The following is a 15,380-nucleotide window of genomic DNA, read 5'->3' on the forward strand; positions in this document are numbered from 1 at the left end:
TGGTGCATATAGTATAAGTGCATAGTCTGTAGCATGTTTAAGATTAATTCAAAATAAAAAAAATATTAGTAAAATTGTTTTTAAAAAGTATGTTAAACGGTTAGTTCACCCAGAAATGAAAATTCAGTCACCCTCATGTTGTTCTAAACCCTAGTTCATCTCCGTAACACAAATTAAGGTATTTTTGATGAATTCCGAGAGCTTTCTGACCTTACTTAGACAGCAAGGTGTCTAGCCCACATTCAAGGGCCAGAAAGGTGCCAAGAACATCGACAAAACAAAAATATCTTATACTGTTATAAAGACGAAGCATGAGGGTGAGAAATTGACAGCTTTCATTTTTGGATGATCTATCCCTTTAGTGTTTTTTAGCAGTTTATGCTTTTATTATAAAATACAGTAATCACAAAAATGTATATGTGCAGCCTTTCAAGTTTTGTTCTTTATTTGTAGCTGCTGGATGAGCTAGCCACTCTGACCTTCTTCTTCTTAACTGGACACAAGTTTCGGCCAGCCTCCTACAACCCCTACTTACTGCTGTCTGTGGAGGATGAAGACATGGAGATGGACGATGTGTAAGAAATCAATAATTAATACACAACTACTGGTGCATATCTACCTTATTTTTAATGTTAGAGTGGCTGCTGCCATTTTACTTGAATGTGAATGCTTTTCAGCTGCTTCCACTTATTTTAGCTTTACAAAAACTTTCAACTTGATGTTGAAAACTGGTGTTTTTGTGATTATATAATAATAATAATAATAATAATTCATGCACACTGGTTTAAATTGTAAAGAGTTGTATTGCTTACTGCAATTTGCTATTCTTCTATATATTTTAGGGCTGCCCTCGACTAAAGACTTTTCTGGTCGACTAGTAGTCGTTTATTTTAAATATAAATATTTTAAATATTAGCATTTAATTGCCTACATAGCCTAATAAGCGCTTAAGCGCATGCAAAAAAAAAACTTGCCACAGTGCACCAGCAGATATAATAATTATGAATGTTTCAAGGAGACTGCATTAACGTTTTAATAATTTATTAATAAACTAGTGCTTTCTTCGTTTTCGGCTTAAGAGATAAAGTCGGCGTCACTGACTTGTCATCTCCGCATTAGTGATGCACCTGTATGTATGTTTCATGTGGATTGTGTAATCTGAGAATAGTTGATTTCTATTTGAATTGGTTCGTTTGAAAATAGACATTTCTACGGTGGCCGAGAGAGGCCAACGCGCTGCAAACAAGAAAACACATGCAAACAGAAAAAAACGACAACAAATTAAGAAAACATCTTCATCAGTTTGACAACACAGGCGCTGCAAATCCTCGCAACGCAAACACAAATACGGCAACGCGCTGCAAATTCTCACAACACAACCAAACTCAGAAACGCGCTACGAACACACGAGGGCGCTGCAAACTAACAAACGCGCTGCATATAGCACGGTCCACAACGGAAATGTTTCAGGGGGACCTCAAAAAGTGACGAACTCATCTGGGACCTGATTATTTATATCACTATATTACCTAATTATTTATATCACTATCACCTTTAAGTGATACTATACTATCACTAAAAGGTGATAGTTCACCGATAACACCTCTGCTCTGACCAACAGCCACTGAAAAAATAATCAGGTCCCAGATGGGTTCGCCACTTTTTGATGTCCCCCTGAAACATTTCCGTTGTGGTCCGTGCTATATGCAGCGCGTTCGTGTGTTCGCAGCAGTGTTGCCAGACGTACGATAATTATCGTATTTGTACCATAATTTTGACCTCTGTACGATGTACGATCAATAATACCACAATGTACGATAATTTCAGAATTTTGTGACACCATGGTCGTTGTAATTATAAGAGCTTCTGTTCTCAAAGATCTAGCTGTGTGGATACTACGTCTACCTTCATGATTGTGAGGAGACGTGAACGTGCGTTACGCATGCCTTTCATCCAATCTTACGTCTTCTCAACCAATCATCGTGGAGAATGGCTCTCTCTCACGAGCACAAGTTAACGTTCCTGTCGTACTTAGGTCAGTTGTTTCAAAACTGAGGTTGTTAGTTTAACAATAAAGTATAGAAAATGAGTGCTGAAAAGGATAAATAGCTGTAACATCTAGATTAATAGCTGTATTTTGAACGTTTGACTCGGGTAAGATAATTAGTTTAGCATTGCAATAAGGTATAGAAAATGAGTGCTAAAAAGGAGAAATAGCTGTAACATCTAGATAAATATCTTTATTTGAACGTTTGACTAAAATACGATAATTTTCTCCCAAATACGATAATTTTGAGCTTCTGGTACGATACTTGGACATTTCCAATCTGGCAACACTGGTTCGCAGCGCCTTCGTGTGTTCGCAGCGCGTTTCTGAGTTTGGTTGTGTTGTGAGAATTTGCAGCGCGTTTCCGTATTTGTGTTTGCCTTGCGAAGATTTGCAGCGCCTGTGTTGTCAAACTGATGAAGATGTTTTCTTAATTTGTCGTCGTTTTTTTCTGTTTGCATGTGTTTTCTTGTTTGCAGCGCGTTGGCCTCTCTCGGCCACCGTACATTTCACTCACTATAGATTGTCTGTAAGTTTACGCATAGTTTCAAAGTTTCGCCCGCAGATTCAGAGACTAAGGCGGCAGAAAGCGCATTCTATTTGCTTTCATTATTTTACAAAAGCGCTATGTTTCTTGTTATTGTGAGTGCACACAAATAAACGTAGAGTCTTTACAGATTCAAAAGATGCATTACTCTTATCTGTATGACCAAAATATTTTATAACCAAGTGACCGCACCGGCGCCTTCATCTGTCATGCAGGGAGCGCGCTACTATTCAGCTTTCACACTCCTCACAGACACTTCAATAGCACACATTTTTCTAGTTTAACATTAGATAGAGCGGCCATGTAAAGTTGCTACTACTTGTATGTTTCAGATGAAAAGCCATATTTGAGGTCGATGAATGATAGGTGAGTGTTTGGATGTCCTGCCTGATGGACTATATTACCACATAGACCAGCCAGTAACGAGCTGTCCGACACAGACTGCGTGACTTCCTGTGGATTTTTTTTTTCCTGCGCCTAAGCCGACTAATAACATTTTGGTTGATCTAGCCTCATCTCGTGTGTTCCTCGCCAGTGAAGAGCGCCCAGCTCTCGAGAACCAAGTACAACAATGGAAAGAGAGGCTAGACGAGAACGGGTTGAGGCTTAACCTTGTGAAAACAGAATATATGGAGGGCGGCCTGCAATCCGACGGCACCATTAGCGTCGATGGACAAGACCTCAGGAAAGTGGAGCAGTTCAAGTATCTCGGCTCCACCCTCTCGGCAGACGGTGACATCCTCCCGGACGTCCGAGCCCGGATCAATGTGGCCTGGCTCAAGTGGCGCCAAGTGATGGGTGTTCTCTGCGATCGACGAATGCCCAACCGCCTTAAGGCAAAAATCTACAAAACCGTCGTTCGACCAGTGGCACTATATGGCTCGGAGTGCTGGCCTGCATCCTCAAAACACCAGCAAGCCCTTCACGTCATGGAGATGCGCATGCTTAGATGGACGCTCGGCCTGACCCGACTGGACCATGTCAGGAACAAGGATGTCAGGATAGTCCTGAATGTGGGACCGATTACTGAGAAGATGAGAGATGTGCGCCTTCGATGGTATGGCCACGTTGTGCACAGCACGTCGGTGGCCAAAAGAGCAATGTGTCTCAGTCCTAGTGGGCGACGGCCGCGAGGGCGACCGAAGAAGCGATGGATGGACCGAATCAAAGAAGATATGAAAGCAGCCAATGTCGACCCCGAGGATGCTCTTGATCGGAACAAATGGAGAGAGGCTTGCCGCACAGCGAACCCTGCACTTACGCGGGATGAACGCTAGGAAAGAAGAAGCCTCATCTCGTTGACTAGCGGGTTAGTTGACTATTAGGGGTCAGCTAATATATTTATTTTAACTATAATGAATCCGAAGTCTTGCACATTCAGCTTGAACAATAAGGTGGATGTAACAAAAGAACATTTCCTCTTACGTTCACACGAGTTTGAATGGACTGTACCTTGACCTGTTTGCAAAGTACGTCATTCTTTTATCTCAGAAGATCAAGGACAATTTGATTCCTCAAGATGATGTGACTCACTCACAGCACAGAGAGCCAGTGATGACAGATGACCATAACAATGAGATCACATGAGACGGTCTCAATTTAAACCGAAGCTGATTATTCTCGTTTTTTTCATTTTACAATAATGAGAACATCTTTCTTCTATGTGTGTTTTCACGCACAGCCCTTGTGCACACCGTGACCCTCTTGCGCTCCCTTACCAGCCGTGACCTGGTCACACGGACAGGCTTACAATGATGCAGCCACCTGTCATGGCTCTAGAAGAAGCCCAGAGGGATTCCTCCTGATTGGAGGACCTTGTAGCCATGCCCTAGCTGAGAGCACCTGTCATGCCCCGTTTATTTACACACGCACACCCAAACATTTGCTGGTTATTTCAAAACCGTGCCACTTGCTCACATCTCTTGCTTCACATCTGTTCAGGCATTGTCGTTTTTCTCCATCCTTGTGATTTTCTCTCTAAGGTCTCGATGGATTGCATTTGTCTCCACTCCCTGATGTCCAAGTCTTGTTCTGTTCCTTGACAACCCCCATCCTCCCATCCTCCCCTCCTTCCCCCAAGTTCCCATCTCCCATTCACCCCGCATTCAGCATCCCCTCAGGCGGCGTGTGCTCTATCCACCCCCCACCCCGGCACTTCCCAAAATAGCCCTGTGACTCCATATGTCCTTGTTCCTTGCATGCACTTTCCCCCTTCTTCTCCTCCTCCTCCCACCACAGTATCTCTCCCACCTGCCTTAACGGGACATTGTGCCTTACTCTCGCTTGTCTTTCCAAGCTTAATGGGCAGAGTGCTTTTTTTTGTGTCCTATTTTCCCCAAAACTTTTTTGGGTGACTTGTGGTGCGGCCTGATTCAGCTGTCCTCATTGAGTCTTGCAAAGAACACAGAAAAGATGGATGATGGTAACCACAAAAATAGAGAGCATTGCCCTCATGAGCATTCAAAGTTTGGGTCCAAACTGCCCTGTGTGCTTTTAGTTATTTTATTAAATCTCAGGCACCTTTTAATATAGTGCAACAGTTGGGTTATGGGTGTAACCTCCCATTCATGTTCTTCTCTATTGGAGGGAAAAAATGAATGACCTGAGCTCTGAGAATATTAACCAATAGAGCAGTTGAGGTCAAAATTGTACGTTAATTATTTTATCAAAATAAGAGGGATCATACAAAATGCATGTTATTTATTTAGTACTGACTTGAATAAGATAATTGACATAAAAGATGTTTATAAAATTTATACATTTATGAATTTATAAAAAATGACTCTGTTCAAAAGTTTATGTACACTTGATTCTTAACACTGTGGTGTTAACTGAATGTTCCACAGCTGTGTTTTTTTAGTGATAGTTGTTCATGAGTACATTGTTTGTCCTGAACAGTTAAACTGCCTGCTGTTCTTCAGAAAAATCTTTCATGTCTCGCAAATTCTTAGTTTTTTTTTTTTCAGCTTTTCTTTGTATTTGAACCCCAAAAATAACAGTATGATTTTAAGACCCATCTTTTCATACTGAGGACAACTGAGAGACTCGTATGCAACTATTACAGAAGGTTCAAACACTCACTGATGCTTCAGAAGGACAGATTATTTTGCCTAAATATCGTTTTTTATTTATTTAGTACTGCCCTTGAGAAGCTACAGAAGATACTTGTTTCCCAGAAGACAAAATAAGTTCAATTCAAGTTTTCATTCCTCAGCTCTTAATTCATTGTTTCCTTCTGTAGCATTAGTGTGGTTTGAACCTTCTGTAATAGTTGAAACCATTTAGACCAAAAGCAGCTATATTTTTAAGAGTGCATGACTGAAGTTTGCACCTAATTTCACTCTAGTACACTGTTCTCATCCATTGTTTTTAAAATACTGTAGATTTGATCTGAATTAAATATGGACCTCAAATGGGTAAATGTTATGTTGCCTCAACAACAGTAGGTCTTCATACTGTAGATGTGTATTGCATCTGAGCCATGAACAGTTTGCTGGTATTAATGTGGCCATATGCAGTCCAATCTGTGCTCAAATAATTATTAGGAACAGAAGGGCAGAGTATGAAAGCAACAGAGTTTATGCGTGCGTGTCGCTCTCACTTGATCTCAGTTTCTGCTCAGAACATTCTGTCCGTGTTCGCCGTTATGCAGAATGCTTAGCCAGTGAACTCATGGTCACGTTTTTATGGAAATGCTTGTATATAAATAAGACACTGTTTGTCTAAAATTAGAAAAGAATGAATGCATGTGATCTTTGTTCTTGTGATTCAAACATTTGTGGCCCAGCAAGAGAACAATTACAATGTACAGCATACACTAGTAATTCAAATATTGAATTACATTGCACGTGTGAAATTGTTGCACAATCTTCTTTGAAAACAAAGACTAAGAGAAAGTTTGTTTTTTGTGTATAAAGGAGCCGATTCTGTCTTTTATGAATTAAACATCAGTTGTATGCATGCTAAATTGCTAAAGGGCTTTCCTCACAAAATTGGGACAGACTGAAATGATTTGAGAACCTGTTTTTAGTCAGTTATTTCAGAACAGCAATACTAACCAAGATTCAACTTCTACAAGAAACACAAAACAAGATCTGTTGTAGAAACGGTTTTAGCGCTACAATATTTTGTGGTTGATATTTCAGTGTGTTTTTAAATAAAACCTGCAAATGCCACATCCCTGTTTATGCTACACACTGGAAAATAAAAATGTTCTGATAGTTTACTCACCCCCATGTCATTCAAAATGTTCATGGTTTTCTTTCTTTAGTTAAAAATAAATCAAGGTTTTTGAGGAAAACATTCCAGTATTTTTCTCCATATGGTGGACTTCAATGGAAACCAATGGGTTGAAGGTGCAGGTACAAATGAAACAAATTATAATTTTATATATTTTTAAACACAAATGCTTATAGCTCTGCGGATGTGTGACTGTCACCTACGGCTAGTTCCTTGTCTGTGTACTTTGGTTCAGAAAGGTAGGGTAGGGCGAAAAACTCCATGTCATTTTCACTTCAAAATCATTGTTACTTTTACTTTTTTTTTTTTTTTGTAAAGGGCGTTTGACTTTCTATGCACATTCGCTTTGTAAACACTGGGTCGGTACTTCCGTCTATGTCACGTGTGACCTTTCAAACGTGACTACATAATGTTTGAAGTTGAGCTAGTCCAAGACGATCGTTTGTGGTTAAAATATAAATGTGATTTATTTTTTTAGAAAATGACAGCTCATTTCACTAGATAAGATCCTTATTCCTCAGCTGGGATCATGTAGAGCCCTTTGATGCTGCATTGAAACTGCAATTTGGACCTTCAGCCCATTGGTTCCCATTGAAATCCACTATATGGATTATATTTCCCCAAAACCTTCATTTCTTTTCAACTGAAGAAAGAAAGACATGAACATCTTGAGTGACGTAGGGGGTGAGAAATGATCAGTGAATATTTATTCTGAAAGTGAACTAATCGTTTAATGTTGCTCTGTTTTCATTTTAGGGTAACTACCTCAACAGCCATGGGAGAGGGTGTTAAGAAAGTGAAGAAAGTGTCAAACGGACCATCGGAGGAGAGGGAGAGCATGGCATAATGGAAGAAGTAATCTTTGTCGGTTCTGTGTGCCTCTGGACTTTGTGGCCAGCTACTGACGTGTGGGATATTCTTGAGGAAGAGCTTAACGGCTTCATGTGCAGAATTCCCAGTGGACCTTCTCTCATCATTACACTACGTTCCATATCCACACATATATGTCTATCTCTGTAAATGTTGCACAGACAGTATGGAGAATTCACGTTATGGCACTCCATGATTCCTTTAGCCACTGTAGTTTTAATTGACATGCTTGGTGCCGTGCTTTATTTTTATTTTACCATGATTGTGTGTGTGTGTGAGTGTTTTTTTTTTTTGTCTTTGTTTTTTTTTTTTATTAAGTTATTTATGACCTTCCTACGCATTGCTTGATCTTAGACACTCTGTGGCACTTTAACAGGTACACTCTAGTCAAGTGAAAGCCTATGTGAGGTCACTGCGACGTGTAGAAAACGGCCGTGCCAGTGACGTCTTTCAGCTATTATTTAAATGATTATTTCCTGCTCCGAGTGCTCAGAATGAATTATTTTCATGTAAATATGCAGGCCCTTAAAACGTACATAAGCCAGATTAATGTTACAAAAAAAATATGTACAGTTTTCAAGCTTAGTCAGATTTGATGACAGCTGCTTTGTATTTTCTCAGTATTTGTGGGTCATTAATTATGGATGACGATGGGCTTTAATGAAATAGATCCGGGGTGTCCAGAAATGTATGTAACTTCAAACGTATTAAACATGTGGAATAAAATGATTTCAGGGAACTTGTAATTTATGGTTGCTGGTAATGCAATGGAGGAGTTTATTTTGATGTTTAATATTAAGCTTATTTTCAGATATCTTGGAGCAAGCTTTATGAAATTGTGTTTCAGTATTAAATTGTGCAATGGTTTCATTTGTATTTGTCTTTTATATTTTGTTAAAAATGTGCATATATATCATGTGAAATCACATGTTGATGATATGATAAAGAATCAACCAGAAATCAACCCTGAAATTCGTATCAGCGTTTTACATTAAGATTTAGTTTTTTAGCATACAAGATTTACAGAAATCTTCATATTTACCAGAAATGACCGTAACAGTATCTTATCATTCTTGGACACAGTAAACATTTGACAGCACTGAAGGAAACGCTTATAATTAATTCACAAGTCTCGAGTGCTGTGCTCACTTCTGCTGAAGTGCCATTAAGAGCATCTGATGTTGACAAAATGTCAGAGAGGGACTAATGAAGAGCTTTGGCTGCTGAGGATAGGAGAAATGCAAATACTAATTCAATTCCGCTTAGAAAATAAAGCAAGAGAAAGATCTTTCAATTTGATTTTATTTCCTATCCATTATCCCTTAATAACAATAATGGGGACAGATGCGAGCTTCAGTAATGCAGTTTGGAAGAGATATAGTGAAGAACAAAATGCTAACATGCATGGGATGTTCTGTCTTCTGCAAATGCCATTCCTTGTTTGGAATCAGTAATTATCAATCACCAAAAGAACTGTGATTATGTGCTTCTTGATTACTTCATATTCATTAGTTTATTGTCAGTCTTGATTGGAGAACCTTGGGTCACTTAAATAGTCTATTTATAACAAAACTGTGTGGTGATAAGTTTGAAATATTTTCTGAAACTAGCTAACATTTGTTCTTTATGTTTGTACTAAAAGATAATGTGGTATGCACCTAAACAGTAACGTATTTAAGCTTTATTCTTTTCTTGCTTAATTAAAAGGTTTGTATTATTAAGATAACTTATACTTAGCTAATTTACTCAAAACCAGCCTAAGATGGTTGGCTGGTTTTAGCTGGTTTAAGCTGGAAGTTGCTGGTTTAACTGGTCTCCCAGCTTGACCAGCTAAGGCAGTAGCCAAAACTCCTCTAACATCAGCCAGCTGACCAGCTAAGACCAGGCTGGATAACTGTTAGCTGTTTTTTACCTTACCGGCATGGGCGACATTTGACTCTTGAGTCAGGGGGGGCAAGAAAAAAAATCAGATGTAAGCAGTGCCCTACGGTATTGCAGCACATCAAAGCAGTCAATTAAAGCGCTGCACTTCAGCCCGGGCCGATGGGCCCTGACTTTTTTTTTTACACCCCAGGGCTATGGCTTCGGGCCAATTTTCACGTCATAGTTCAGACCCGGGCCGGCATCGGGCCTGTTTTAGGCTTCTCCTTATTTTCATAATTTAGACATCCATCAATTATGGTGAAGAAAAAAAATGCCGCGCTGGTGGAAACAACACGAAACTTCACTTTCGCTTTCACTTTTGAGACCGACGCAGACACCATTTAGTGTGCTTTAGCGCAGCTGAATCCGCGTTCAAGCGCACACAATAGGCTAAAACTCGCCCCAAGCACCGGCAAAAATAAATAACAATGAATGTGTCGAGGAAAGAGAAAGGACAAAAATGAATTATTTATTAATTAATTTGTGTATTCTGAGTTAGTGTCGCAAAGATCCTGACTCGCAATCTCCTTTTTGGACGCGCCTTTAGAGAGAAATTCATCTTTACGGATTGCATGAAAGAGTTTGTGCTTTTGATTTGTTTTATTTCGTTAAGTAATAATTTAAAGCTTTCTATAAATGTATTTATTATGTCTGTGAGGCATGCATTTCGCTTCATTTTGTTAAGCACTCCTGTTCAAGAACCAGACGGCAGAAAGCACATAATTTTTGTTTTCTTTATTTTATAAAAATGCTGTAACGTTTTTTTCGATCTATTACTCGTACTTTGTGAGCAAAAATGACGGATAATTTTAAATTGCTTCCAATGAAAAAAATGCAAGTGATCGTGCTGGTGCCTCGATGTCCTGCAAGCTTTAGCTTCCACTTTCTGTACAAACTATGCGCATATAGCGCACATTTATCTGTAACGTTTAAACTACCATTGTTTTATACTTGAACTGTTTTATATAGATTTTATTTTAGGCAAGTCATGATGATTTGAGAAGGCAAACTGATCAAACAGACTATGATCAGTCTTCCACTGGGCGCTGTTCGGTAAATATATATATATATATAACGAATAAAAAATGCTCCAAGCGTTTTTCTAAATTAGCTAAATAAAAAACGAAACTAAATATAAACATTTTGCCATTACATACAAAACTGAACTATTTTATAGCTGAAACAGTAAGTTGTTTTGGGAGAAGGGGAAAATATATTTTTATCCCGTCTATTGCTTCACCGTTATTTCGAGAATAAACCCAGCGTAAATATGCAAATATCACTCCCAAAACATATCAGCTTGCATGTGCCGAAAAACGAAAGTTTCATACAAATTCTAAATGGATTATAGCCTGGAAAGTGCAAAGCACGCTCCCCTTATTATCACTAAAAGTTCATAGAGATCTCACAAAATTCCGTTATAATTAATAAAGCTCTCTAAACTACACAATTAATATTTTATTTACATCGCGTCTACCCTCATAAGATGATTCACGAGCGCACAAAACGGCACTTAATAAAAACTGATCAGGCGCTTTCAGCAGTGAGTGAATTCTGACAAGTGTTTCTAATTGTTCGGAAACAACAGATATGTCTGTGATTGGCTCAACGCTGCAAAAACACGTTGGATAGTTTGCCAGATCTTCAATTGCTTTGCTTTCGTTTGAGGGTTATATAGCACCGTAGTTCCCAAGTACAACCGAGCCTAAGCTTGGCTAAAGCAGTTGCAGCGGGGCTGTCAAGGATTCCATGACTAACCACAGGGGGGGCAACTGCCCCCCCTTGCCCCCCCCCTAATGTCGCCCATGCTTACCGGTATTTACTTTACCACTACGAGGTCAGGGGTTAGGCCGCTTTATGGTGGTGATAGTAGCACATATTGTAAAAGTGTGTGACTAAAAGCCGGATTAGATTGCAGTCAACCCAGGTATGCAGTATTAGTCAATGCCCAGGGTGAATGGGGTTAAAGAGTAGTCGTCTGGCTAAAACTTTCTGTACAATAGCATAGGCAGGAAAAATAGTTTAGGGCTTGTTTAAAATCCATGCACTGTAAAAATAAAAAATAAAAAAGCCGTAAAATTTATGGTAAAAAAACTGGCAGCCAAAACTGGCAACTGGTTGGCAGAATTTTACCGTAAAAAAAATACGGTAGCAATGTTTTACGGTTTACGGTTTTCACTTAAATTTACAGGTAAATACCATGATCTTATTAACTGATATAATGGTAATGTACCAACCTTTTGAAGTACTGAAATCTGTTTGGTACCTTTGTAATACACTGATAACAACCAAAAGTAGGTGGTGATGACAACATCACATGATGAACCAAAGTCCATCACAAGGAGGTTTTAAATAATAACATATATAAACATTATATAACAACATTAGATGTAACATACAGCCCTAATGTACAAAACTGCCAAGAAAAAAACTAAGAAGAAACAGTTATTTCAACAAAACAAATTTTGTGGGAAATGTCAATTTACGGTTATTCTCTGTAAATTTTACATTCTTTTTCTCTTCAAGAAACGGTATACTACCATAAAATTACATGCAATGTCCAACACAGTTTTTCACTGTATATAGAAGGGGAACTTACTGTTAACAATTTCACAGGTTTTTACCTGTGAAGTTTACAGTTTTTTACCATTAAACTCACTGTCATTTTTTACAGTCTAGAAAGAAGCTATGAATATTCCTTTTTTTTCCCTTAGTAAAATGAAAAGGAACACCTCAGATTTAGCTTTTGGAGTTTGTATAAAGGTTGAGCATATATTATATATAGTTCAAACCAAAATTTATTCAGACACCATCAGCATTTCTCACATTACTGCTGTTTATTCGCTATGGTTTAGAAAATGGTAAAATATGACAAGAACTCAAAAGTGTCCGAACAAATTCATCTTGATAATGTCAGATAACCTTAAAAGAATGGTATGTATTAGATTACAATCAACCAAAAATTAGCTGCTATAGGGAAATAATGAAGAATAACAACAGTAAACAGTAAAGCTGTTTACACTACAAACATATATTATATACAGTCAAACCAACATTTATTCAGACACCTTTACAAGTGGCTAAATTGGTCAGTGGTTTTGTTTTAAAATAGGTTCCAAATGTGAATAGATATTAAATACAGAAATGCTTAGTTAAACACGCCTTTAGCCCTCATCACAATTTTACAGAATTAATAAGTGGCAAAATGGGACATTTTTATTGTCAAATTGTCAATCTTGTTTAGATTCCATCGCAATTCACTTTAGTTAAAATGTATTTTCTGTTTGTTTACCAACAGTTGTAAATATCATATATCCACTTTATTCTCCAACAGGGAAGTAAGCCTATGGGTGAGACTTCTGGTTCATTAGCCGCTATAGGGAATTAAGAATAACAACCAACGTGCAGTAAATGGTAAAACTGTTTGCACTACAAACCAGTGTGCTCATAATTGGGATAATACATAAAATAACAATACTGTAATACACACCTATTTGCAATATCAGCAGCAAAACCAGCTGTTTTGTACAGCTAAAAATAGATGGAGGCAGATGAAACTGGAAGCCACACTCTTAAAGGAACACTCCACTTTTTTTGGAAATAGGCAAATTATCCAACTCCCTCCGAGTTAATAAGTTGATTTTACCGTTTTTAAATCCATTCAGCCTTTCTCCTGTTCTGCCGATATCACTTTTAGCATAGCTTAGCATAGATCATTGAATCCTATTAGACCAATAGCATCGTGTTCAAAAATGACCAACGAGTTCATATATTACTGCAGCAAACTTCCTTGACTATTACACCGATGCTATTGGTCTAATAGGATTCAATGATCTATGCTAAGCTATGCTAAAAGTGATATCGCCAGAACAGGAGAACGGCTGAATGGATTTCAAAACGGTAAAAATCAACTTATTAACTCGGAGGGAGTTGGAGAATGAGCCTATTTATTTCCAAAAAAGTGGAGTTTTTCTTTAACATTTACAAAGGGCCACGCCCACTTTTATGGGAAGAAAAAGGTGGATAACGTGCAGTAAAGGTAGAACCGTTTGGACTACAAACCAGTGTGTTCATAATTAAGATAATACATTAAAATAACATAAGACACTCCAGTAAAAAATAAGGTGGATACAACAGTTTGTATTTGTTCGGCTGAGAGGCGTTCATCAGTGACTCTTTCTGCAGGTGACATTTTTACACCAGTAGGTGGCACCACGGAACTGTCACTGAAATTAGTCTTTGAATCATTCAATTTGAACCGATTCCTTCAAAACATTGATTCATTCAGAATCGCAGAAACGCACTGTCTATGTAGGCGAGTCATTCAGGAACTCGACGGTTGCATCTGCTGTGGCTTTATTTGGAACTCCTTCTGGAGCAAAATGTGTCTACAAAGTAAGTTACACAATATTACTTTCTTGTTTACTGAACTGTTAAAAGCATTATCACAGTTGCAAAGTCTTAAGCTCACTAAGTATCTCTGAGAGGAAACATCTGACACATGCCAACTTTTAATTTGGGTGTTTGCTTAAAATCTGTGCAAGGACAAATAGCAAGGAGTCTTTAAAAGCACTCCTAAATAACTAAATAACGCATATCCTCCCACTGAAGCCTCAGTGGTATACTGGTCTGTGGTCTCATTTTCTGAGAGAGGAACATTTTCAGACGCACCATTGGACACAGTCTACTAAGCCATTGTATTCTGGGCCAGAGAAACTTTAGTAGAAGTTAAAAGGAAAGCATCTAACATAAAAGTCTCTTTTGAGATTCTACTGTAGATATCTCGTATGAATGTTACCAAATATAGCTTCCATCATTTTAGAAACCACTGCTTGCCAAGCCCAAGTCATTTTATGATGAGAGAAAAACTTTCTTTTTCTGCCTGACATTAACATAATACTCAAAAGTCTCTTTCAAACTCCTGGCTACTTTCCAGTCTGTTCTCCTGCTGTGCAATTCCCCATAAGTCAATCTGAAAATCGATTCATTTTCTCCCTCTTTGCTTAGATGCTATTTATATTTCTCTTTGGAACTAGCTAAATTAATCACAATATGTTTAGAGACAACATTGCTGCTGTACAATATCAGTGTAGTTCATAGTTTGCTCTAACAAGCGGTACTGGTATGTACCTACATGGTATCCCATTGTTTTTACATGGTAGTCTGTGGAGCTCCCATGCTGCAAGTCAAAAAACAAATGTGGTACTATGGTGCCTTTCTGTTTTGTTCTAAATGATTATTGTTATTGAAGTAACATTAATCAGTCATCAGAGAATTATTACAGGACATACCTATTTAACTGACTACTACTTTTAAAATGAACAGGACAATTATTCTACCGAATGGTATGAGATGTCGACACTTTAGTTCAGAAAGTGTTTTAGCAGGTGATGCTGTTGGCAAAGGCCGCTGGGTGTTTAGAGAGCTGCATGAAGCTGACTCAGCGTCCTCTTCTTCTGTTTCTGCCTTCTTCATTTAGAAGCCAAAATCAAACATTGGCCTTTCTCTCTTTCTGACGCTTGAACAGCACTGCACAAACTAAACTTCCCCTGAGGAGTGAATTGGCCTGGACTTAAACTGGGCCAGCAGATTATAGCCGTGGCTTCATCAGAATATGACAGACTGTGAGCCTTTACTCTGTACAGCTGCACTATAATCTCAGCTATAATCCTATTTTGGGATTATTCTTATGAATGTACATGAATATTAATTTATAAATCCTTATAGGTTTTAGCCTTTGCCTTATGTTTTAAA

The 15,380-nt window shown here is 38.3% G+C and overlaps 1 protein-coding gene across 1 annotated transcript in view; it reads left to right on the forward strand.

Moving 5' to 3' along the window:
* The window catches only part of gpr107 (G protein-coupled receptor 107), a 20,195-nt gene extending 11,625 nt beyond the window's left edge, over positions 1 to 8,570 (forward strand). The window contains exons 17-18 of the mRNA XM_073839943.1: positions 454 to 575; positions 7,590 to 8,570. Coding sequence (XP_073696044.1) covers positions 454 to 575; positions 7,590 to 7,680 — 213 coding nt within the window. The 3' untranslated portion in view covers positions 7,681 to 8,570. The remainder of the gene's footprint in view (positions 1 to 453; positions 576 to 7,589) is intronic.
* Positions 8,571 to 15,380: the final 6,810 nt, after the last annotated feature.

The sequence above is a fragment of the Garra rufa genome, chromosome 5 (genome assembly GCF_049309525.1).
Source record: "Garra rufa chromosome 5, GarRuf1.0, whole genome shotgun sequence".
NCBI classification, from domain to species: domain Eukaryota; kingdom Metazoa; phylum Chordata; class Actinopteri; order Cypriniformes; family Cyprinidae; genus Garra; species Garra rufa.